At 44.6% G+C, this 24,957-nt stretch overlaps 1 protein-coding gene across 4 annotated transcripts in view; it reads left to right on the plus strand.

The window, feature by feature from the left end:
* The window catches only part of obi1 (ORC ubiquitin ligase 1), a 45,861-nt gene that overhangs the window by 1,823 nt on the left and 19,081 nt on the right, over nucleotides 1–24,957 (plus strand). For all 4 annotated transcript variants that reach the window (XM_070891698.1, XM_070891701.1, XM_070891700.1 and 1 more), the window contains exons 2-4: nucleotides 451–586; nucleotides 12,686–12,777; nucleotides 18,720–18,971. In XM_070891698.1, coding sequence (XP_070747799.1) covers nucleotides 451–586; nucleotides 12,686–12,777; nucleotides 18,720–18,971 — 480 coding nt within the window. The remainder of the gene's footprint in view (nucleotides 1–450; nucleotides 587–12,685; nucleotides 12,778–18,719; nucleotides 18,972–24,957) is intronic.

A 24,957-nucleotide genomic window follows, 5' to 3' on the forward strand; every position in this document is an offset into this window, starting at 1 on the left:
TCTCATCGGAAGGAGGGTGCCTGCAGCAGTGCAGAACTCTCAGTACTGCAATGGAGTGTTGGCCTAGATTATGTTTGGAGTAGGACTTGAACCCACGATCTTCTGATTCCGGCAAGAGACTTGACATAAGCACCCTCGAGTATTTTTTGATGAAATGGGCTTTCAGAGCTATAATTATGTGTACTCGTTATTTTTATACGGTCACTTGTACTAGTTTAGATATGGGGATCACTGGTCAGAAGAGGAGAATTCAATGAAACTAAGTGATATATTTTTCAGAATGTTTTTTAATGTAATAGTTGTAATTCATTATTGAAGTTATGTCTCTAACCAATGCATCATGCCACTGTATTGCTACAGTTAAGTATAATATGTGATCAGGCTCATTTAAAAGAGCCAGTTGTGTGGATGTGTTAACCTCAATTATTGCCCATTTTGCAAATGTTTTAGGTGCGCCACCCAGTTATCTGTTCAAACAACCATGTCTTCTGCATCATGTGCATGCAGTCTTGGCTGAAAAACAGCACCCAGTGCCCAACCTGCAGGATTCCAATCACATCTGAAAATCCTTTCAAGGAAGTTCTAGGTAAGGCTGCTTTAGAATAACTTGAATTGCATTGGTGCTTTTTCTCAGTTCTATTGTAGAAGGCTTAATTTAGTTTATATATGGTTTTTTTGCCTCTCCCAGGAGATCACATGGCTCCAGTTGGGGTGGAGTGTAGAATGTTTCGGTGCAAGGGGTGTTGCAGTTGTGTGGAGCGGACTGGCTGGGATGGGTGCTCTTTGCCTTTCCGTCATTGTTCGTTGTTCATAGGTTTATATGTAACCTTCAGGGCTGCTGACCGAGGGCCGTGTGGCTCTTTGTTGGCCGGCGTGGGCACGATGGGCCGTATTGGGCTGGTGCTCTCCTCTCTCTCTCCTGCGACAGTTGGAACTGGTGCTCTCCACTCTCTCTCCTGCGACAGTTGGAATTGATGCTCTCCACTCTCCCGTCCTTATATATCACTAATTAACTTTTAGCATTGTTGCCAATTTAAGTGTATCTAAGGGTTAAGTCATGGCAGGAAAGCTCGGACACGTGTTATGCTCCTCCTGTACTATGTGGGAAGTCAGGAACACTTCCGGTGTCCCTGACGACTACATGTGAGGGAAGTGTATCCGCCTCCAGCTCCTGACGGACTGCATTGCGCAGCTGAAGCTGGGGGTGAGTTCACTCTGGAGCATGCACGATGCTGAGAATGACGTGAATAGCACATTTAGTGACTTGGTCTTACCGCAGGTAAAGGGTCCACAGCCAGATAAGGAATGGAAGACCAACAGGAAGAGCAATGCAAGGAAGGTAGTGCAGGGGTCCCCTGCGGTTATCCCCCTGTAAAACAGATACACCGCTTTGAGTACTGTTGAGGGGGATGACTCATCAGGGGAGAACAGCAGCAGCCAAGTTCATGGCACCGTGACTGGCTCTGCTGCACAGGAGGGCAGGAAAAAGAGTGGGAGAGCGATAGTGATAGGGGATTCAATTGTAAGTGGACTAGATAGGCATTTCTGCGGCTGCAACCGAGACTCCAGGCTGGTAGTTGCCTCCCTGGTGCAAGGGTCAAGGATGTCTCGGAGCGGGTGCAGGACATTCTGAAAAGGGAGGGTGAACAGCCAGTTGTCATGATGCATATAGGTACCAACGATATCGGTAAAAAAAACGGGATGAGGTCTTACGAGACGAATTTAGGGAGCTAGGAGTTAAATTTAAAAAGTAGGACCTCAAAAGTAGTAATCTCAGGATTGCTACCAGTGCCACGTACTGGTCAGAGTAGGAATCGCAGGATAGCTCAGATGAATACGTGGCTTGAGAAATGGTGCAGAAGGGAGGGATTCAATTCCTGGGACATTGGAACCGGTTCCGGGGGAGATGGGACCAGTACAAACCGGACGGTCTGCACCTGGGCAGGATCGGAACCAATGTCCTAGGGGGAGTGTTTGCTAGTGCTGATGGGAAGGAGTTAAACTAATATGGCAGGGGGATGGGAACCTATGCACGGAGACAGAGGGAAATAGAAGGGGATCAGAAGCAAAAGATAGAAAGGAGAATAGTAAAAGTGGAGGGCAGAGAAACCCAAGGCAAAAAGCAAAAAGGCACACATTACAGCAAGATTCAAAAGGGGCAAAGTGTGTTAAAAAGACAAGCCTGAAGGCTCTAAGCCTCAATGCGAGGAGTATTCGGAATAAGGTGGATGAATTAACTGCGCAGATAGCAGTCAATGGATACGATGTGATTGGCATCATGGAGACATGGCTCCAGGGTGACCAAGGCTGGGAACTCAACATCCAAGGGTATACAGCATTTAGGAAGGATAGACAGAAAGGAAAAGGAGGCGGGGTGGCGTTGCTGGTTAAAGAGGAAATCAATGCAATTGTAAGGAAGGACATTAGCCTGGATGATGTGGAATCGGTATGGGTGGAGCTGCGGAATTCCAAAGGGCAGAAAACGCTAGTGGGAGTTGTGTATAGACCACCAAATAGTAGCAGTGAGGTTGGGGACAGCATCAAACAAGAAATAAGGGATGTGTGCAATAAAGGTACAGCAGTAATCATGGGCGACTTTAATCTACATATAGATTGGGCTAACCTAACTGGTAGCAATGCGGTGGAGGAGGATTTCCTGGAGTGTATTAGGGATGGTTTTCTAGACCAATATTTCGAGGAACCAACCAGGGAGCTGGCCATCCTAGACTGGGTGATGTGTAATGAGAAGGGAATAATTAGCAATCTTGTTGTGCGAGGCCCTTTGGGGAAAAGTGACCATAATATGGTAGAATTCCTTATTAAGATGGAGAGTGACAAAGTTAATTTGGAAACTAGGGTCCTGAGCTTAAGGAAAGAGAACTTCGACGGTATGAGGTGTGAATAGGCTAGAATAGACTGGCAGAGGATACTTAAAGGGTTGATGGTGGATAAGCAAACATTTAAAGATCACATGGATGAACTTCAGCAATTGTACATCCCTGTCTGGAGTAAAAATAAAACTGGGAAGGTGGCTCAACCATGGCTAACAAGGGAAATTAAGGATAGTGTTAAAACCAAGGAAGAGGCATATAAATTGGTTAGAAAAAGCAACAAACCTGAGGACTGAGAAATTTAGAATTCAACAGAGGATGACTAAGGGTTTAATTAAGAAGGGAAAAATAGTTTACGAGAGGAAGCTTGCAGGGAACATAAAAACTGATTGCAAAAGTTTCGATAAATATGTGAAGAGAAAAAGATTGGTAAAGACAAACGTAGGTCCCTTGCATTTGGATTCAGGTGAATTTATAATGGGGAACAAAGAAATGGCAGACCAATTGAACCAATACTTCGGTTCTGTCTTCACAAAGGAAGATACAAATAACCTTCCGAATGTACTAGGGGACAGTGGGTCTTGTGAGAATGAGGAACTGAAAGATATCCTTATTAGGCGGGAAATTGTGTTGGGGAAATTGATGGGATTAAAGGCCGATAAATCCCCAGGTCCTGATAGTCTGCAACCCAGAGTACTTGAGGAAGTGGCCCTAGAAATAGTGGATGCATTGGTGATCATTTTCCAACAGTCTATCGACTCTAGATCAGTTCCTATGGACTGGAGGGTAGCTAATGTAAGGCACTTTTTTTTTTAAAAAAGGAGGGAGAGAGAAAGCGGGTAATTATAGACCGGTTAGCCTGACATCAGTAGTGGGGAAAATGTTGGAATCAATCATTAAGGATGAAATAGCAGCCCATGTGGAAAGCGGTGACAGGATCGGACCGAGTCAGCATGGATTTATGAAAGGGAAATCATGCTTGACGAATCTTCTGGAATTTTTTGAGGATGTAACTAGTAGAGTGGACAAGGGAGAACCAGTGGATGTGGTGTATTTGGACTTTCAAAAGGCTTTTGACAAAGTCTCGCACAAGAGATTGGTGTACAAAATCGAAGCGCATGGTATTGGGGGTAATGTACTGACGTGGATAGAGAACTGGTTGGCAGATGGGAAGCAGAGAGTCGGGATAAACGGGTCCTTTTCAGAATGGCAGGCAGTTAACTAGTGGGGTGCCGCAGGGCTCAGTGCTGGGACCCCAGCTCTTTACAATATACATTAACGATTTGGATGAAGGAATCGAGTGTAATATCTCCAAGTTTGCGGATGGCACTAAACTGTGTGGCGGTGTGAGCTGCGAGGAGGGCGATAAGAGGCTGCAGGGTGACTTGGACAGATTAGGTGAGTGGGCAAATACATGGCAGATGCAGTATAATATGGATAAATGTGAGATTTGGGGGCAAAAACACGAAGGCAGAATATTATCTGAATGGTGGCAGACTAGAAAAAGGGGAGGTGCAACGAGACCTGGGTGTCATGGTTCATCGGTCACTGAAAGTGGGCACGCAGGTACAGCAGGCGGTGAAGAAGGCAAATGGTATGTTGGCCTTCATAGCTAGGGGATTTGAATATAGGAGCAGGGAGGTCTTACTGCAGTTTTAAAGGGCTTTAGTGAGGCCTCACCTGGAATATTGTGTTCAATTTTGGTCTCCTAGTCTGAGGAAGGACGTTCTTGCTATTGAGGGAGTGCAGCGAAGGTTCACCAGACTGATTCCAGGGATGCCTGGGCTGTCATATGAGTACAGACTGGATCAACTGGGCCTTTATTCACTGGAGTTTAAAAGGATGAGAGGGGATCTCATAGAAACATAAGATTCTGACGGGACTGGACAGGTTAGATGCGGGAAGAATGTTTCCGATGTTGGGGAAGTCCAGAACCAGGGGACATAGTCTTAGGATAAGGGGTAGGCCATTTAGGACTGAGATGACAAGAAACTTCTTCACTCAGAGAGTTGTTGACCTGTGGAATTCCCTGCCACAGAGAGTTGTTGATGCCAGTTCATTGGATATATTCAAGAGGGAGTTAGATGTGGCCCTTGCTGTTAAGGGGATCAAGGGGTATGGAGAGAAAGCAGGAAAGGGGTACTGAGGGAATGATCAGCCATGATATTGAATGGCGGTGCAGGCTCGAAGGGCTGAATAGCCTACTCCTGCACCTATTTTCTATGTTTCTATTGGCCTCCTGCGCTGTAAATTTCTATGTTTTAAAAGCGTAGCAATGCTGTTGCTGATATATCCTTACTATACAGTATAAATGCACACGAGGCCCATACTTGAGAGAAGGTCACTCTGTAACCAGTTACCTTTATTACCAAGACCTCAAGTGATGAAGGTGAGTGGAGCTTCCCCTTTTATACCGGAAAGTCCAGGTGAGGAGTGTCTCCCACAAGTTTACCCCCTTGTGGTCAATGTTCTCAAGGTGTACAACTTAGGTCAGCTTATACATGGGTTACAATGATAGTTGAATACATGACATCACCTCCCCCCCAAAATCTTATTGGGACCACAGGTTAAGTCTCTGGTGGTTTACGCTCCCTTGTAGAGCGCCTGAGTTGGGGCTCCGGTTGTTGGGCGCTGGCCTGAGTGTCTGCTGTTTGCAGTGCCTCAGGCCTGTCGGACTGCCCACAGTGACTGGGCTCTCCTCCACTTGGTTCCGGTGTTCGGTCACCTGTGGTGGAGTAAACTCTACGTCGTGTTCTTCCTCTGCTTCTTCTATGGGGTTGCTGAACCTCCTTTTCGTTTGATCCACGTGTTTGGGGCAGATTTGTCCATTGGTAAGTTTAACTACCAGAATCCTATTTCCCTCTTTGGCAACCACAGTGCCTGCAAGCCATTTGGGCCCTGCAGCGTAATAAGGACAAAAACAGGGTCATTGACATCAATACATTGCGCCCTCGCATTCCTGTCATGGTCGTCACATTGTGACTGACAGCTGCTCTCAACAATTTCTTTCATGGTAGGGTGTATAAGGGATAACCTGGTTTTGAGCGTCCTTTTAATTAGTGGCTCTGCGGATGGAACCCCTGTGAGCGAGTGTGGTCAGGATCTATTGGCCAACAGGAGGCGTGATAAGCGGCTTTGTAGGGAACCCCCTTGGATTCTGAGCATCCCCTGTTTGATTATCTTCACTGCTCGTTCCGCCTGGCCGTTTGAGGCCGGCTTGAACGGTGCCGTTCTGACATGGTTGATTCCATTGCCTGCTATTAAGTCCTGGAATTCAATGCTTGTGAAGCACGGGCCATTGTCGCTGACCAAGACATCCGGTAGACCATGGGCGGCGAACATTGCCCGCAGACTTTCTACCGTGGCAGAGGATGTGCTTGAATTTAAAATGGCACACTCAATCCATTTGGAGTAGGCGTCTACTACAACCAAAAACATTTTTCCCATGAAAGGACCTGCGTAGTCCCCATGGATGCGTGACCATGGCTTGGCAGGCCAGGACCACGGGGGCTTCCCTGGGTGCATGCCCAGCTGAGCACACGTGTTGCACCTGCGAACACAAAGTTCTAGGTCTGCATCTATCCCTGGCCACCAAACGTGTGACCTGGCAATTGCTTTCATCATGACAATGCCCGGGTGCTCAATGTGAAGTTCTCTGATAAACACCTCTCTGCCCATCTGGGGCATAACGAATCGGTTTCCCCACAGAAGGCAATCGTCCTGAATCGAGAGTTCATCCTTGCGCCTATGAAATGGTTTAAATTCCTCAGGTCATGCCCCATAGGTGGCTGCCCAGTCCCCATTCAGGACACATTTCTTAACTAAAGACAGTATCGGGTCTTTATTTGTCCAGACTTTAATCTGACGGGCTGTCACAGGTGAGCCTTCGCTTTCGAAAGCTTCAACAGCCATTACCATCTCAGCAGCATGCTCAGTTGCCCCCTCAGTGGTGGCTAGTGGGAGCCTGCTGAGTGCATCGGCGCAGTTTTCAGTGCCAGGTCTGTGCCGAATTGTGTAGTCATAGGCAGCTAACATGAGTGCCCACCTCTGTATGCGGGCCGATGCATTCGCATTTATGGCCTTGTTGTCGGCCAAAAGGGACATTAGGGGTTTGTGATCTGTCACCAGCTCAAATTTCCTGCCAAACAGGTACTGGTGCATTTTTTTTTACTGCATATACACATGTTAGCGCTTCCTTTTCTACCATCCCGTAGCCCCTTTCTGCCTGGACAGACTTCTGGAAGCATAAGCTACCGGCTGTAACTGACCATTGGCATTCACATGCTGCAACACACACCCAACCCCATAGGACGACGCATCGCACATTAAAACAAGCTTCTTACACAGGTCATACAACGTTAACAGTTTGTTAGAGCACGCAATTTGTTATGCACCATCAAAAGCCCTTTCCTGGCTGTCCCCCCAGACCCAATCGCGACCTTTGCGTAGGAGCACGTGTAGCGGCTCTTAACAGCATGCTCAATTTGGGAAGAAAGTTACCAAAATAGTTCAGGAACCCCAGGAATGAACGCAGCTCCGTCGTGTTATGGGATCTGGGTGCTCTCTGGATCGCTTCCGTTTTGGACGCAGTAGGTCTGATCCCGTCTGCTGCTACCCTCCTCCCCAGGAATTCTACCTCTGGAGCTAAGAAGACGCACTTAGCCTTTTTCAGTCGCAGACCTACCCGGTCCAGTCTGCGCAGCACCTCCTCCAGGTTATGGAGGTGTTCTTCAGTATCGTAACCCGTGATGAGGATATCGTCTTGAAAAACCACCATCCTTGGAATCGACTTGAGGAGGCTTTCCATATTTCGCTGAAAGATCACGGCGGCCGAACGAATCCCGAACGGACATCTGTTATACTCAAACAACCCCTTGTGTGTCGTGATGGTGGTCAGCTTCTTCGACTCACTCGCCAGCTCCTGGGTCATGTAAGCTGAGGTCAGGTCCAGTTTTGAAAAACGTTTACCACCGGATAGCGTCGCAAAGAGGTCCTCCACTCTCGGTAGCGGGTACTGGTCTTGGAGTGACACCCAATTGATGGTGGCCTTGTAATCGCCACATATCCTGATCGACCCATCCGCCTTGAGCACCGGCACGATCGGGCTCGCCCAATCACTGAATTCGACTCGCGAGATGATGCCTTCCCTCAGCAGGCAGTCCAATTCGCATTCTATCTTTTCCCGCATCACGTACGGCACCGCTCTGTCCTTGTGGTGTACTGGCCTGGCGTCCGGGTTTACATGAATCACTACCTTGACCCCCATGAAAGTGCCGATCCTGGGTTGAAATAATGAGTCAAATTTGTCCAGGATCTGTGAGCATAATACTCGCTCCACAGAAGAAATTGCATTGGCATCGCCCCATTTCCAGTTCATGACAGCAAGCCAACTCCTCCCCAGTAGTGCGGGACCGTCCCCTGGGACAATCCAGAGTGGCAACCTGTTCTCTGAATCTTTGTGGGTCACGACTGCCGTGGCACTGCCTAGCACTGGAATGATCTCCTTTGTATATGTCCGAGGCTGTGCGTCAATCGGCAATAATTTTGGCCTCCTGGCATTGGACACCCATAACCTTTCGAACTGTTTGATACTCATCAGGGACTGGCTGGCCCCCGTATCTAGCTCCATTAATACTGGGATGCCATTGAGGAGCACTTTCATCATGATCGGTGGCATCCTGGTGTATGACCTGTATATGTGCTCCACATGAACTCGCTGAACTTCAGCTTCCAGCGATTTCCCCCAGTATTCATTTGGCCTCGTAGGGCTTACATCGGGCCCGTCCTCCTCGTACATCAACCTGGCTGCAGGCTTCCTGCACATACGCGCCAAGTGACCGCTGACATTGCAGTTTCGGCAGGTATATTGCTGATACCTGCAAGCTCTTGCTGGGTGTTTGCCTCCACACCTCCAGCATGAGCTGGAGGCCCCGTTGTTGGAAACAAAAGGTCCATCACCAGTCGATCGTCTTTGACTGTCTCTGTAACTGTCCTTAAACGCACCATTAACAGGTGTTGATGGCACCATTACTGGCAGCATTGTCCATTGCGATGGCATGAATTGCCGTTCAGCTAGCCATTGTCTGTTGAATTCCCCCTTTGGGTTCGACTACATGCTGGGGCATGTCCGATTGCCCTTGTCTGCCTAGAGAACTGTGTGCCGTGTTAACAATGTTGACTCCTTGGTCGTTTGCTGCATTTGAGCCAAGATTTTTGTCAATACATCATTCTGGTCTCTTCCTCCCCTGAGATAAATGTCTGGGCTATCTTAGCTGCCGCTTCCAAGGTCAAGTCTTTGGTCTCAATCAGTTTCCTGAAAACCCCAGCGTGCCCGATGCCCTCAATAAAAAAGTCTCACAGCATCTCCGCTCTGCATGCATCTGGGAACTTACATAGGCTCGCCAGTCGCTGGAGATCTGCCACGGAGTCTGGAACGCTTTGCCCTTCTTGCCGCCGGTGTCTCGCCATGTGCATGCTGCTCGCCGGTTTAAGGTGTTCCCCGATCAACTTACTGAGCTCTTCGAACGTTTTGTCCGCCGGCTTCTCTGGCACTAGAAGGTCCTTCATCAGGGAGTACGTTCTGGATGCACAAACGGTCAGGAGATGAGCCCTGCGTTTGTCGGCCGAATCCTGTCCCAACCATTCCTTAGTGACAAAACTTTGCTGTAGTCTCTCAATAAAGTCGTCCCAATCATCACCAACACAGTACCTCTCTTCTGTGCTGCTAGTGGCCATGCTCGCGTGGTTTAAATCCCAGTTCTTGTCACCAATGATACGTCCTTACTATACAGTATAAATGCACACGAGGCCCATACTTGAGAGGTGGTCACTCTGTGACCAGTTACCTTTATTACCAAGATCTCAAGTGATGAAGGTGGGTGGAGCTTCCCCTTTTATACTTGAAAGTCCAGGTTAGGAGTGTCTCCCACAAGTTCACCCCCTTGTGGTCAATATTCTCAAGGTGTACAACTTTAAGCAGCTTATACATGGGTTACAATGATAGTTGAATACATGACAGTTGTTTTGCCAGGATAGCAACTGATAGTCCAGCACTCCACCTATCCTTCCTTATTCAACTTTGAATACAAATCAAAATATATCAAAGTAGCACATGCTCTGGAGATGAAACTTTGAGGACCTAAGTGTGTAGACTAGTTTCACCATTGCAGCACTGAATTATTTATTGTGACAGTTGCATTCTTCACAAGTTGACTGATAGTTTTGGCATCAGGCATTTGAATCAGGGGTACTCGATCCATTTTGCTTCTGAGGCCCCATCCGTTATAAAAATAGCACGGAACCCCGTTAAAAAAAAAACACGAGTATTTTTTCTGTATAAGACTTAGTTATACAATTAAACACATTTATAATTATTTTTGTTTTATTTACTTCATAAGAACATGAGAACATAAGAAATAGCCTGAGTAGGCCATTCGGCCCCTCGAGCCTGCTCCACCATTCAATAAGATCATGGCTGATCTGATCATGGCTGATCTGATCATGGACTCAGCTCCATTTCCCTGCCCGCTCCCCATAACCCTTTACTCCCTTATCGCTCAAAAATCTGTCTATCTGCACCTTAAATATATTCAATGACCCAGCCTCCATAGCTCTTTCGGGCAGAGAATTCCATAGATTTACAACCCTCAGAGAAGAAATTTCTCCTCATTTCAGTTTTAAATGGGCGGCCCCTTATTCTAAGACTATGTCCTCTAGTTTTAGTTTCCCCTATGAGTGGAAATATCCTCTCTGCATCCACCTTGTTGAGCCCCCTCATTATCTTATAAGTTTCAGTAAGATCACCTCTCATTCTTCTGAACTCCAGTGTGTATAGGCCCAACCAACTCAACCTTTCCTCATAAGTCAACCCCCGCATCTCCGGAATCAACCTAGTGAACATTCTCTGAACAGCTTCCAATGCAACTATATCCTTCCTTAAATACAGAGATCAAAACTGTACGCAGTACTCCAAGTGTGTCCTCACCAATACTCTGTACAGTTGTAGCAGGACTTCTCTGCTTTTATACTCCATCCACCTTGCAATAAAGGCCAACATTCCATTTGCCTTCCTGATTCCTTACTGTACCTGCATACTAACTTTTTGTGTCTCATGCACAAGGACCCCCAGGTCTCTCTGTACTGCAGCACTTTGCAATGTGCCTTTATATAATAAAAGGTATGCATGTATTTATATAAAATCTTCTCTCTTTGTAAGTCCTTCCTACTTTTCAGATATATATTTTAGATTAAGATGAGCTTCCTGGATTCCGTGCAGGTGAAGAGGTCACTATAATTAAGTGACTAAGCTGTTGAACTTTGCCAGAATGGTTGCGATTGTCACGTACACCTGACGTGTATGTGACAATCCCATAGCCAGGACTGTTGAGAATTGTTTGTGGGATAGCTATTTTGTGATTTCTAGAGCAAGTAGCGGTAACTTGTTGACTCTATATAAAAGAGGGGAAGAAATGTTGCTTTGTGTATTCTTCGTTAGTTGTACGTACCTTAATTTAGTTCCCCTCTTCCCTGCATCACAAAATATATTGTTCTTCAGGGTTGTGCCGCACTTCTGAAGTCTATCGTTTTATAGCTGGAAGAAAATAAAAAGTTCAGGGTTAATTGAGTTAAGTTAACAAATCTGAATCCTATATCCAGCATTGTCCAATAGAAATCACTGACTAGCCACAGGGGTGGCTAGTGCACTAATTTTAGTAGAAAACACCTCACACACAATAAAGGTAAATGTGCTTCACGAGTGTGTATTTACCTAACAAACATCTACACCATTTAGTGCAAACACTTTGTAGTCTTTCTCTTTCACCAAAGGTTTGGAATCCTGGCATGGTTTATCAAACACCTCAGTGCAGCTTCTAGGTTTGTGTCCAGCAACTGTGTGAGCCGCACTCTGACTTCCATCATCGTGATTGCTGAGAATGTTGACTTGGACAATGAGATACACCAGACCTGCCCTCGCTCTCCATCCAGAACGGGGTTGGAAACTGTTTGCCCTTTTCCATGATGTGTCCTGCTGGAGCTGCTTGTTATTGGGTGGACTTGCTTTCTTCTGCTGATCTAGAGCAGTTATTCCGATTGGTCCGTCTCCATACAATGTTGCTGGTGTTTCCATGGTGCTGAAATCTGGCATTTTCACCCATGTTACACACCATTTTAGCAGATAACCAATAAGCACTAGCCAGGGAAGGAAAGCACGCACAACAATCACTCAGACACTTGGCTTTGCATCTTGCCAACAAAGGCAACATACATACATATGCATATATCGTGCGAATGTGAGTATTGGGATCACCTGCCCAACGATGGTGTCTATTAATTTCTTTATTTGCTAATCAAAAATTTAATGAACTGTGTCTAGTTTCCCAATTAACCAGATATGGCTGGAGGCTAATATTGGACAACACTGCTACAAACATTTCATACAGGCTGCTTTACTGTTCATATATAGTGTTTTCATCTTGCCTAGACTTATTTTCTGGACTGTGATGGCCTTCTCCGCTTAGTAATTATCATTGAAAGTTTGTGATGCGATGTTTCAAGTTACATTTTGACTGCTGCTGTCTGATTTCTGAAATGTTGCTGCAACGCCAGGTTTCATTCAGAGAGGTATAATATTGGAACTGATATTTTGTGCAGTGACAGATAAAGTAAATGTAACAATGAATACATACAAATCTCACTAAACACATTTGGTAGAGACAGTTTGTTAAAACAGAATCTGGGATTCCTAAATTTCCTTGAGCATATTGTAGGAAAAGAAATATTACAAACTCGAATCAAATTTTGCAATATTGTAGGGATGTCCTTACTGATTACTGTACTATTTAATTTCCATTCAGGTGGAACAGATGGAACAGAAAATTGCGACACTCCATCAGTCAAGCGACACCTTCGGAAAACTAGGCTCGAACTGTTACATAAAGAATATGAGGTAACTTGTTTACTATTAAACCAAGGCTTTTCAGCGTTGGCATGAATGGGGGAAGAATAAGAAGACACTAAGTTAATGGCTTAAAATGATCTATCACTTGGAAAAATTAATGTGGAGAAATATTGCAAGCAATCAACAAGAGTTCTTCATTACTTGGATTTGCACGTGTGTGATATATATCTGTGATATCCCATGGTATTGCTCATGGTGAACTGGAGATCACCTTACATGTGTTCTGCCAAGTAGTATTTATCAGTGGCTCTGATTTGTCAGCATCAGGCAGTATTATCAAAAGGAACCGTTGGCAGTACTGGGCTGGGGGCCTCGGGATCTAGGAGTCCTGGGTTGCAGAAAGTTTGGGGGGTGGGGGAAGCAAGATTAGGATTTGGCAGTGTTGGGGCGGGGTGGCTGCTGATCTCTGTTGGAGAGGAGGGGGTCTAGCTGCCTTGAAGGGGCCCAGGAGAATGAAGACTGAACTGTCTTGGGCTCGATTAGAACCATCAAGTGCCTTGCCCCTTTTCCCAACCACGATACCTTGTTCGAATCTGTCATCCTTCACCCCTTCCCCCTCCCCCCACAACGTGTCTGCGATTCCTTTTGGGCTGTGCCAGGCACCTCCCGTCTTAACCATGTCTCCAGCTGGTTCTTGCTTCAAAGCATTGGAGCATTTGCTGGCTTACACAGTCTTCAATAAACATGTATTTCTATTAACAAAATCCATCTTGTGCTCAAAAGTCCATCTTTTACAGTTTCCAAATTTGTATTCCTTTTTTAGAAAAAAATCTCCTGAGCCCCAAAAATTGTAACAGTCAAAAACAAGAATGAAGAGGGAAGGGACATCCAATTGGGAGTGCCAATTATTCAGATTCATCTAGTTAGGTTGAAACCCTTCTCTCCACAGATGCTGCTTGACCTGCTGAGATTTCCAGCATTTTCTGTTTTTATTTCAGATTTCAGCATCCGCAGTATTTTGCTTTTGTATTTGAAAACTAGCTGAAAGGCTGCTCTAGTTTTTACATTGAGAAGAAATACATTCTCAATAAGCAGTATTTGTTTTGCTTTCTAAATGTCATCAAAATAAACTAAAAGGTGCTGTTGATCACTAGGTGTGTGTAGGATGTAAACATTTTGAGCTTAATAGAAACAAGGTAATTGTTAATAAAGCAGTTGTCCATATCCTAAATGTGAAACTTGCCTGAAGTAAAGCTTTGAGAATTAAGGCAACAACTTGTTTTGAAGTCTTTGGAAAAAGCATAAATACTCAAATGCTGTTAAGGTGGAGAGTAGACACCCTTCTACTTTAACTCCAAGAAGCTTGGAAATTTCTCAAACCTGCACATACCCCAAATCCATGGGTGTAGAAGGAAAAACATTACTGAAGGTATTAAAAGACACACTGACAAATTGATGAGTACCTGTACATTTAATGTTGTCATTGTGCAATATATAATTTTTAAATGTATTTAAAATCATATTTTAGGCATTAGAAATTTCAGTATGTAAAATGTAAAGCAACATTTTTCAGTGGGTTCACCTGACTGGTTGGTTATTCAGAATTAGTTTTCATATTAACCACTCAGCAGTCTCTGGCTGCATTCCCTGCCTCACAGTTCTGATCTGTAGTATTTCTACTTTACAAAGTGGACTGGGAAAGTGCTATATGAAGTAAATGTCATTTACAAAAAAATGTCTGCTATATTTGGAGCATGATGATCTCAGGTTTTTTTAATCTTGGCGTTGCTGTCCTTGTCCTCTGCATCTCTTTGCCATCTCTCAAACTTTCTCTCGCTCTTTCTCATTCTGTTCTGTCTTTTCTTTTCTCATGCTGTTTCTCTCTCTCCTCTTTCTGCTTCTCTCTCTCTTGCTCTCTTTTTGCTTTTCTCTCATTGTCTGTTCTATCTAATCATTCTATCTCCATTGCTGTTGTTTTCTCTAGTGCTTTCTTGGTTCTCCTATGCTCTCACATGCGCACTCTCGCTATCTGTGCTATTGCGTGCTCTCTCGCTATTTCTGTGCTCTCTCACTGTTGCTATCTCTGTCCTCTTGCGTCTAGCTTTCCTTCCCTCTGGTTTTGTATAATCTTTCAGAACTGTAATTGAAGATAATGCTGGACGTCATGTAATTTTAGTTTTGTTCCATACAGTACTTGTGTTTGGTATTAGTTGATACAGTAAGGGCACAGAAATTGACAACAAGGTCAACTCTCCAAATGATGGAATATTATGGCACAGAAATAGGCCACTTAGCCGATCTAGTCTGCGTTAGTGTTTTTCTTAATCCCACTCTCCTGCTTGCTTCCCATAACCTTGATTATTTCTCTCTCAGCAACTATTTATTTACCCTTTTATTGAAAAAAAATGGACTCTGCTTCAATGATGAGTTGTGGCAATGCATTTCACATTCTATCCATCTTCTGCGTAAAGAAATGCTTTCTAACCCACGCTTTAACCATTAGCTTAAACTTGTTACTGTCTCGCTGATCAGTGGAAACAATTGATCATAACTCTTTGCTTGATTTGCTACCCTTCCCACCTGTTTAAATCTGCCCATCTGGCGCAGAGGATTGCGATATGTTGTGAGGTTTGACTCCGATATTTCTCCCATGCTTGGTGTTCCATTAGTAAGCCCTCATGAGGGAGAAAGGAATATGTTGATGGGGTTTGATGAAGTAAGGTGGGAGGAGACTCGAGTGGAGCCTTAACACTGGCATAGACCAGTTGGGCCGAATGGCCTGTTTCTGTGCTGTAACTTCTAATGCTGAATACTCTGGTCATTCCTTTACCGTCTCAGATCTAAAGACAAAAGCCCTCACTTCTCAAGTCTCTGTTACTTTAACCACTCATTCTATTTCCCAATACAAAAGAGAAATACTGCGGATGCTGGAAATCTGAAATAAAAACAGAAAATGCTTGAAATACTCAGCGGGTCAGGCAGCATCTGTGGAGAGAGAAACAGAGTTAACGTTTCAGGGTCGATGACCCTTTGTCAGAAATGGAAAAAGTTAGAGATGTAACAGGTTTTAAGTAATTGCAGGGGCAAGGAAAGGGAGGAGGGGAGGAACGAACAAAAGGGAAGGTCTGTCTTAGGGTGGAAGGCAGGAGTGAGTAAATGACAAAAGGGATGTAGTACAAAGCAAAAGGAGATAGTAATGGGACATGTAAAGAGACAAAAGATGGGTCTAGATAGGGTGGGAATGGGAATGGCAGAATCATCAACAGCTGGCATCTGAAAAAATAGAGGCCGAGGTTATGGTCTGAAATTGTTGAACTCGATGTTGAGTCCAGAAGGCTGTAAAGTGCCTAATCAAAAGATGGGGTGCTGTTCCTCAAGCTTGCATTGAGCTTCATTGGAACAGTGTCGGAGGCCGAGGACCAAGCGGTCAGAGTGGGAGTGGAGCAAAGAATTAAAGTGACAGGCGACCGGAAGCTCCGGGTCACGCTTATGGGTGTTCCGCAAAGCGGGCACCCAATCTGCATTTCGTCTCCCAATGTAGGAGAGACCACATGGTGAGCAGCGAATACAGTATACTACAATGCAAGGAGAACAAGAAAATCGCTGTTTCACTTGGAGTGTTTGGGGCCCTGGACAGTGGGAAGGGAGGAGATAAAAGGGCAGGTGTTGCATCTCCTACACTTGCATGGGAAGGTGCTGCGGACGGAGTGGTCCCTTCGGAATGCTGGGAGAGAAAGGGAAAGATGTGATTGGTGGTGGGATCACGCTGGAAGGTGGAAATGGTGGAGGATGACCCATTGAACGTGGAGGCTGGTGGGGTGAATAGTAAGGACAAGGGGACCTCTATCGTGGTTCTGGGAAGGAGGGGGATGGGGTGAGAGCGGAAGTGCGGGAAATAGAACGGACGCGGTCGAGGGCCATGTCACCCACGGTAGAGGGGAATCCTCGGTTGAGGAAAAAGGAAGACTTATTGGAAGCACTAGTATGAAAAGGTGGCATTGACGGAACAGATGCGACGGAGAAACTGGGTGGATGAAATGGAGTCGTTATAGGAAACGGGATGGTAGGAAGTGTAGCCCAGGTAGCTGTGGGTGTCATTGGGCTTCTAGTGGATGTTTGTCGATAGCCTATCCCCAGAAATGGAGGTAGGGTAGGGTAGCATCAGCGATGGACCATGTGAAGATGAAGGAAGGGTGAACATTGGATGCAAAGTGAATGAAATTTTCTAGTTGAAGGGAAGAGCAAGAAACGGCACCGATACAGTCATCAATGTACAGGAAAAAGAGGTGAGGGAGGGGACCCGAGTAGGACTGGAACAAAGAATGTTCCACATATTCCCTCGAAATGGCAGGCATAGCTAGGACCCATGGGGGTTCCCATAGAAATACCTTTAATTTGGAGGAAGCGAGTGGAATCAAAGGAGAAGTTGTTAATTGTGAGAACAAGTTCAGCCAGATTGAGGGGGATGGTGATGGATGGGGCTGTTCAAGGAGGAAGCGGAGCGCCCTTAGCTTGTCCTGGTGGGGGATGGAGGCGTAGAGGGATTGGACATCAGTAGAGAAAAGGAGACGGTTGGGACCAGCAAACTGGAAACTGTTAAAGTGATGGAAGGCGTCGGAAGAGAATCGGATGTAGGTGGGAAGAGAGTGGACAAGGGGAGAAGAAATAGAGTTGAGATAGGAAGAAATCAGTTCTGTGGGGCACGAACAGGCTGAAACGCTGGGTCTACCGGGGCAGACCTGTTCTGTTGATCTTGGGAAGGAGGTAGAAACGGGTTGTGTGGGGTTGGGGGACTATAAGGTTGGCAGTCGTGGAGGGAAGATCTCTAGAGGCGATGTGGTCAGTGAAAGTCTTGGAAATGATGGCTTGATGTTCAGTAGTGGGGTCATGGTCTTGGAGGAGGTATCAGAGAGTTGGCATTGAGCCACCGCAAGGTAGCGGTCGGTTCGCCAAACAACAACAGCTCCACACTTGTCAGCAGGTTTAATGACAATGTTGGGGTTGGCTCTGAGAGAACAGAGTGCTGTACGTTCAGAGGGAGATAGCTTAGAGTGAGTGAGGGGAGCAGAGAAATTGAGACGGCCGATGTCATGCCGGCAGTTTGCAATTGCTTACACTCTTGGCCGTAACACTTTATTTCACATTAATAGTCGTACAGGAAAACGGGAGATTTACGGTAATGGGGCAACCTGGTGAGCCCAATTGGAAAGAAAATAAACAAAAGAACCTCTGGTTGTCCCAAAGTGCTTGCAGCCAATGAAGTACATTTATAGTGCAGTTACTGTTGTAATGTCGGAAATGCGACAACCAATTTGCATACAGTAAGGTCCCACAAACAGCAATGAGAAAATGACCAGATAATCTGTTTTAGTGATGTTGATTGAGGGATAAATATTGGCCAGGGCACCGGGGATAACTCACCTGCTCTTCTTTGAATAGTGTCTGGGGATGCTTTATATCCACCAGAGAGGGCAAGCGGGGCTTCGGTTTACTGTGTCCTCCAAAAGATGGCACCTCTGGCAATGCAGAACTCCTTCAGTACTGCACTGAAGTGTCAACTTAGCTTATGCGCTCAAGTCTCTGGAGTGGAACTTGAACCCACAACCTTCTGACTCAGGCGAGAGTACTACCACTGAGCCAAGGCTGATATCTAAATATAGTGCAAATTTTAAAGAAAAGTTCATTTTTGTTTCGTGAAATGAATAATTAATTTTGGAGTTGGTGAACATGATGCAACAAAGCCACCCGAAGTCTCTAACCATGGACATTTCTGTTTATTTTGTTTGCTTGTTAACTAAAATTTAATTAATTATGAAGCAGTTCAGTTGCCTTTGGCTGTGCCAAGCTTGTTCTATTTGACAAAGTAACCGTATTTGGCATTCGAATGCGATTCAGAAATTTTGATGCCTCTGGATATCTGAAAGTGGAAAGTCTGTTCTGAAGAATTTCCTGATAATGATTTCTGTGCTTAAATGTGTTTTCATATTTAGGACGAAATTGAATCCCTGCAGAAAGAAATTGAAGAGCTTCGTGGCAAAAACCTGAGCTTGGAGTTGCAGCTGCAAACTATCTTTGATCCAATGACGCCTTCATCTTCCAGCAAAAATGATAATCGCAAGCAAAGCCCAGCTAGACAGAACGGCTCACCTGATTCGATCAGTCAGCAGGAGTGGAGAGCCAAATTAAAAGTAGCTACAGAGATCTACGAGAAAACAAAAGCTGATTTGGATAAACTTAAAGAAGTATGTATTTTCTACACGTTCTGAGTGAAAAAGAGTAGGGGAGGGAAAAATACAGCTTTAGTAGAAGTAGTTTTGAAAGAAAAAGAACTTGCGTTTATATAGCGCCGTGCATGACTTCAGCCTGTCCCAAGTGCTTTATAGCCAATGAAGTGTAGTCACTGTTGAAATGTAGGGTGGCAGCCAATTTGTGCACAGCAGGGTCCCACAAACAGGAATGTGACAATTGCATAGAATATACGGCACAGAAACAGGCCATTTGGCCCAACCAGTCCATTCCGGCTTTTATGCCCCACTCAAGCCTCCCCTCATCCTTATCTAAATCGATCCGCATAACCCTCTATTTCCTTCTCCCTCAAATGCTTATCTAGCCTCCCCTTAAATGCATCTATACTATTGACCTCAACTACTTCCTGTGGTAGCGAGTTTCACGTTCTCACCACTCTGGGTAAAGAAGTTTCTTCTGAATTCCTTACTTGATTTGTTGGTGACTATCCTGTAGTGTTTCTCTTCCCCGCAAGTGGAAACATTTTCTCTCTCTCTACTTTATCAAGACCTTTCATAATTTTAAAGACCTCTATTAGGTCACCCCTCGGCCAAAAGAGACCCAGCCTGTTCATCCTTTCCTGATGGGTATAACTTTGCAGTTTCTGGTATCATCCTTGTAAATCTTTTTTGCACCTTCTCTATTGCCTCTATATCCTTTTTATAATATGGCGACCAGAACTGCACACACTACTCCAAGTGTAGTCTAACCAAGGTTTGAAGTTTAACATAACCCCTCTACTTTTCAATTCTATGACATAGTGCTTGGTTTGCTTTTGTAATGGCCTTACTGACCTGCATTGCAACTTCGTGATTTTTATATATTTGTAATCTCCAAATCCCTTTGCTCCTCTACCCCATTTAGATTCATAATTTCTAAATAATATGTGACCACCTCATTTTTCTTAAAAACATATAATATCGCACACTTATCTGTGTTGAAATTCATTTATCATTTATATGCCCATTCTACAAGTTTATTAATGTCGTCTTGTAATTTGTTCCAGTCCTCCTCAGTGTTAACAATCCCTTCCAATTTGGTGTCGTCCGCAAATTTAGAAACTGTGTTTTTGATTCCAAAGTCTAAATCGTTTACAAATTATGAACAACAGTGGTCGAAACACTGATCCTTGTAGGGACCCCACTTCCCACCTTTTGCCACTCTGAATAGCTACCCTTTACCCCTACTCTGTCTGCCAGCTAGCTATCCATTCTGCTAATTGTCCCCTGACTCCGCATACACTGACCATATTCATCAGTCGATTATGTGGTACCTTATAGAAGGCCTTTTGGAAATCAAAATATATTATCTACTGTATTACCCTTGTCTACTCTCTGTTGCATCTTCAAAGAATTCAATGAGGTTGGTCAAGCAAGACTTGCCCTTTTGGAATCCATATTGATTATTTGTTATTATATTTTTGGTTTCTAGATGTTTTTCTATTTTCTTCTTTAGTAGAAATTCCATTATTTTTCCAACTATCAATGCTAAGTTGACTGGTCTATAGTTCCCTGAACAGTGTACTGGTGGCAGTGTCACTTAAAAAGGAACTCCTTTCCCACACCAGCCCTTTAGCCATGTGTTAACTCACCTGATCTGTCTGTCTCTATGCCAATTTACACGTCGCTCTGGGAATAATCCAGACATTATTACTCACGACGTCCTACTTTTTAATGTAGTTCCTAACTCCTGGTGCTCTCTCAGCAGGACCTTCTCCCTGTTCTTCTTCATGTCGTTTGTTCCAACATGGACGATGACAACCAGATAATCTGTTTTTAATTATGTTAATTAAGGGATAAATATTGGCCAGGACACCAGGGAGAACATCCTCGCTCTTCGAAATAGTGCCTTGTGATCTTTCACGTCCACTTGAGAGGGCAGGCGGGGCCTCAGTTTCACATTTCATCTGAAAGACGGCATCTCTGACAGCGCCGCACTCCCTCACCATTGCACCAGCCTAGATTTTATGCTCCAGTCTCTGGCGTGGCAGTTGAACCTACAATCTACTGACTCAGGCAAGAATCCTACCAACTGAACCATGGCTAACACCTCATGTAATAAATGTACACTGGCTAAAGGCATAATGAAGGGACATTGGTACATTCAAGTCTGTAAGGCACATCTTAACTGTTTTTTGTGTGACTTAATTGTACTCATGAAGTGAGAGACGGTAAAGCTGGGAAATGAAAAGATTTTCACTTTGAGCACCCACTGTTAGCATCAAGCACTTGTAGATTAAATACGGGGAACTTGGATACAGAGTGAAGCTTCCCTCTACCCTCCCGTAACAATGCATTTCAGCCCAAGCCTCAGATGAGCATCCCTGCTGCACAAGTGTCATTTTTCTATTTCTCATATCAGTCATCATATAATATTCTCATACCACCAATCGGAGTAATATTCTCAATTGATGCCAAATTAGGGTGGTGTTTGTGCTTTGTGCTCATCTTTCCAGGGACTGGAAAGACTGTCAACCCATTTTCATCCACTATCAGCAGAAGGAGGTGAGTTTTCATCCCATCATTCCAACTTGTGTTTGAATCCATGTCCCTCTTGAGATGAATGGCCAGTGTCACTCCCCACACCACCCAGTCTCGATGGCATTTAACCATTATCCTAACTGTTCACCAGAACACACTGCCTGCAGGACCATTACTAACAGCGATAAGTAGAGGTACAGGAGTCACAGCATCTTTTCTGCCTGATCAGAATAGACTGGTGAATGATACTTAAAGGGTTGACGGTGGATAGGCAATGGCAAACATTTAAAGATCACATGGAGGAACTTCAACAATTGTACATCCCTGTCTGGAGTAAAAATAAAACGGGGAAGCTGGCTCAACCGTGGCTAACAAGGGAAATGAAGGATACTGTGAAATCCAAGGCAGAGGCATATACATTGGTCAGAAAAAGCAGCAAACCTGAGGACTGGGAGAAATTTAGAATTCAGCAGAGGAGGACAAAGGGTTTAATTGGGAGGGGGGGGGGGAATAGAGTATGAGGGGAAGCTTGCTGGGAACATAAAAACTGACTGCAAAAGCTTCTATAGATATGTGAAGAGAAAAAGATTAGTGAAGACAAAGGTAGGTCCCTTGCAGTCAGATTCAGGTGAATTTAAAATGGGGAACAAAGAAATGGCAGACCAGTTGAGCAAATACTTTGGTTCTGTCTTCACGAAGGAAGACACACATAACCTTCCGGAAATACTACGGGACCGGAGGTCTAGTGAGAAGGAGGAACTGAAGGAAATCCTTATTAGGTGGGAAATTGTGTTAGGGAAATTGATGGGATTGAAGGCCGATAAATCCCCAGGGCCTGATAGTCTGTATCCCAGAGTACTTAAGGAAGTGGCCCTAGAAATAGTGAATGCATTGGTGATCATTTTCCAACAGTCTATCGACTCTGGATCAGTTCCTATGGACTGGAGGGTAGCTAATGTAACACCGCTTTTTAAAAAAGGTGGGAGAGAGAAAACGGGTAATTATAGACCGGTTAGCCTGACATCAGTAGTGGGGAAAATGTTGGAATCAATTATTAAAGATGAAATAGCGCATTTGGAAAGCAGTGACCGGATCGGTCCAAGTCAGCATGGATTTATGAAAGGAAAATCATGCTTGACAAATCTTCTGGAATTTTTTGAGGATGTAACTAGTAGAGTGGACAAGGGAGAACCAGTGGATGTGGTGTATTTGGACTTTCAAAAGGCTTTTGACAAGGTCTCACGAGATTGTGTGCAAAATTAAAGCATATGGTATTGGGGATAATGTACTGACGTGGATAGAGAACTGGTTGGCAGACAGGAAGCAGAGAGTCGGGATAAACGGGTCCTTTTCAGAATGGCAGGCAGTGACTAGTGGGGTGCCGCAGGGCTCAGTGCTGGGACCCCAGCTATTTACAATATACATCAATGATTTGGATGAAGCAGTTGAGTGTAATATCTCCAAGTTTGCAGATGACACTATGCTGGGTGGTGGTGTGAGCTGTGAGAAGGATGCTAAGAGGCTGCAGGGTGACTTGGACAGGTTAGGTGAATGGGCAAATGCATGGCAGATGCAATATAATGTGGATAAATGTGAGGTTATCCACTTTGTAGCAAAAACAAAAAGGCAGAATATTATCTGAATGGCGACAGATTAGGAAAAGGGAAGGTGCAATGAGACCTGGGTGTCATGGTACATCAGTCATTGAAAGTTGACATGCAGGTGGTGAAGAAGGCAAATGGTATGTTGGCCTTCATAGCTAGGGGATTTGAGTATAGGAGCAGGGAGGTCTTACTGCAGCTGTAGAGGGCCTTGGTGAGGCCTCACCTGGAATATTGTGTTCCGTTTTGATCTCCTAATCTGAGGAAGGACTTTCTTGCTATTGAGGGAGTGCAGCGAAGGTTCACCAGACTGATTCCCGGGATGGCAGGACTGACATATGAGACTGGATCGACTGGGCCTGTATTCACTGGAGTTTAGAAGGGTGAGAGGGGATCTCATAGAAATGTATAAAATTCTGACGGGACTGGACAGGTTAGATGCAGGAAGAATGCTCCCGATGTTGAGGAAGTCCAGAACCAGGGGACACAGTCTAAGGATAAGGGGTAAGCCATTTAGGACTGAGATGACGAGAAACTTCTTCACTCAGAGAGTTGTTGATGCCAGTTCATTGGATATATTCAAGAGGGAGTTAGATGTGGCCCTTACGGCTAAAGGGATCAAGGGGTATGGAGAGAAAGCAGGAAAGGGGTACTGAGGTGAATGATCAGTCATGATCTTATTGAATGGTGGTGCAGGCTCGAAGGGCCGAATGGCCTACTCCTGCACCTAATTTCTATGTTTCTATCATCCTGGTTGTCCTGTATAATCTTCATTTGAGCTAATGTGCTTTTCTGTTGAGCAAGAAGTAATTCTGAAAACAACTACATCGATAAAGTAACCATTTGTTCTTTTGCCTAATTAATTTTGTGAAACAGATTAGTTTAGTGGACTCCAGAAAAATAATTAAAAGCCATTGAAAAACCTTTGCTGAGGTAACTAATGGAGGCTATTGTACTGTATGCACCTGTGGAAATGCTCACAGGTTTTAGAGCTGTTGCAAACAAAAAAAAACAAGGGGCCACTTGTTTGAAAGTGTTTGGAGTCCCCCCTTTAATCGGAGGCACTTGATTTAAATGTTTAATTTGTTCATAACAAAAAGAGTTGTTGAGCTGTTGCATTGTGAGTGGCTTAGCTAGTCATGTGATGTTCACAAGACTCAATAAAACCCCAGTCAGTTGGGTCTAGGTCATCCATGATGAGGTATGCAGTTGTAAGCCTCGTGGATGAACTGGCAATGTGCAGTGTGATTGTTAAACCTTTGTTAATAAGCCAACTAGTTCTTAATAGCAATGTTTTGCTATGAATTCTTAAGAAAAGAACCCATGATGCAAATACATTACAGCTATTAAATCATATTATAGAAACATATGGCACAGAAGGAGGCCTTTTGGCCCATTGTGCCCATACTGGCTCTGTTAAGGAGCTATCCGAGTAGTCTAATTCACTCAGTTGGATAGTTCCTTGTTTAGTACCTGCACAAACCCATTCTCATCTATTTCTTTTCCTGGCTCTGCCTCAGCACCTAGCTTGTGTCCCTGTGAAACTTACTGAAAACCGAAAACTAATTTGCTGTTGAATGCTTTAGCTGAGTCAAATTTGAATGCGCCAGGTGGCACTGTGTCTCATAACTTCATAGCTCCCATGAGTGAAGAGGTTATTTAAGTTGTATTTAGATCTCAATTACCGTAGCTTATCCTTTTCCCCTGATTGTCTTTTGGTTTGCAGAAATTTTCCGCATCCACTCTATATCGATTCTCTCCGTGAATTTAAAATTGCTCCTCCGTAGTCTTTATTTTTGCTAATGTGAATAGTCTGACCTCTCTCCTTTATAGCATCATGGTTTTAAGATGTGGAAAATCCT

Source organism: Pristiophorus japonicus, chromosome 10 (genome assembly GCF_044704955.1).
Source record: "Pristiophorus japonicus isolate sPriJap1 chromosome 10, sPriJap1.hap1, whole genome shotgun sequence".
NCBI lineage: Eukaryota > Metazoa > Chordata > Chondrichthyes > Pristiophoridae > Pristiophorus > Pristiophorus japonicus.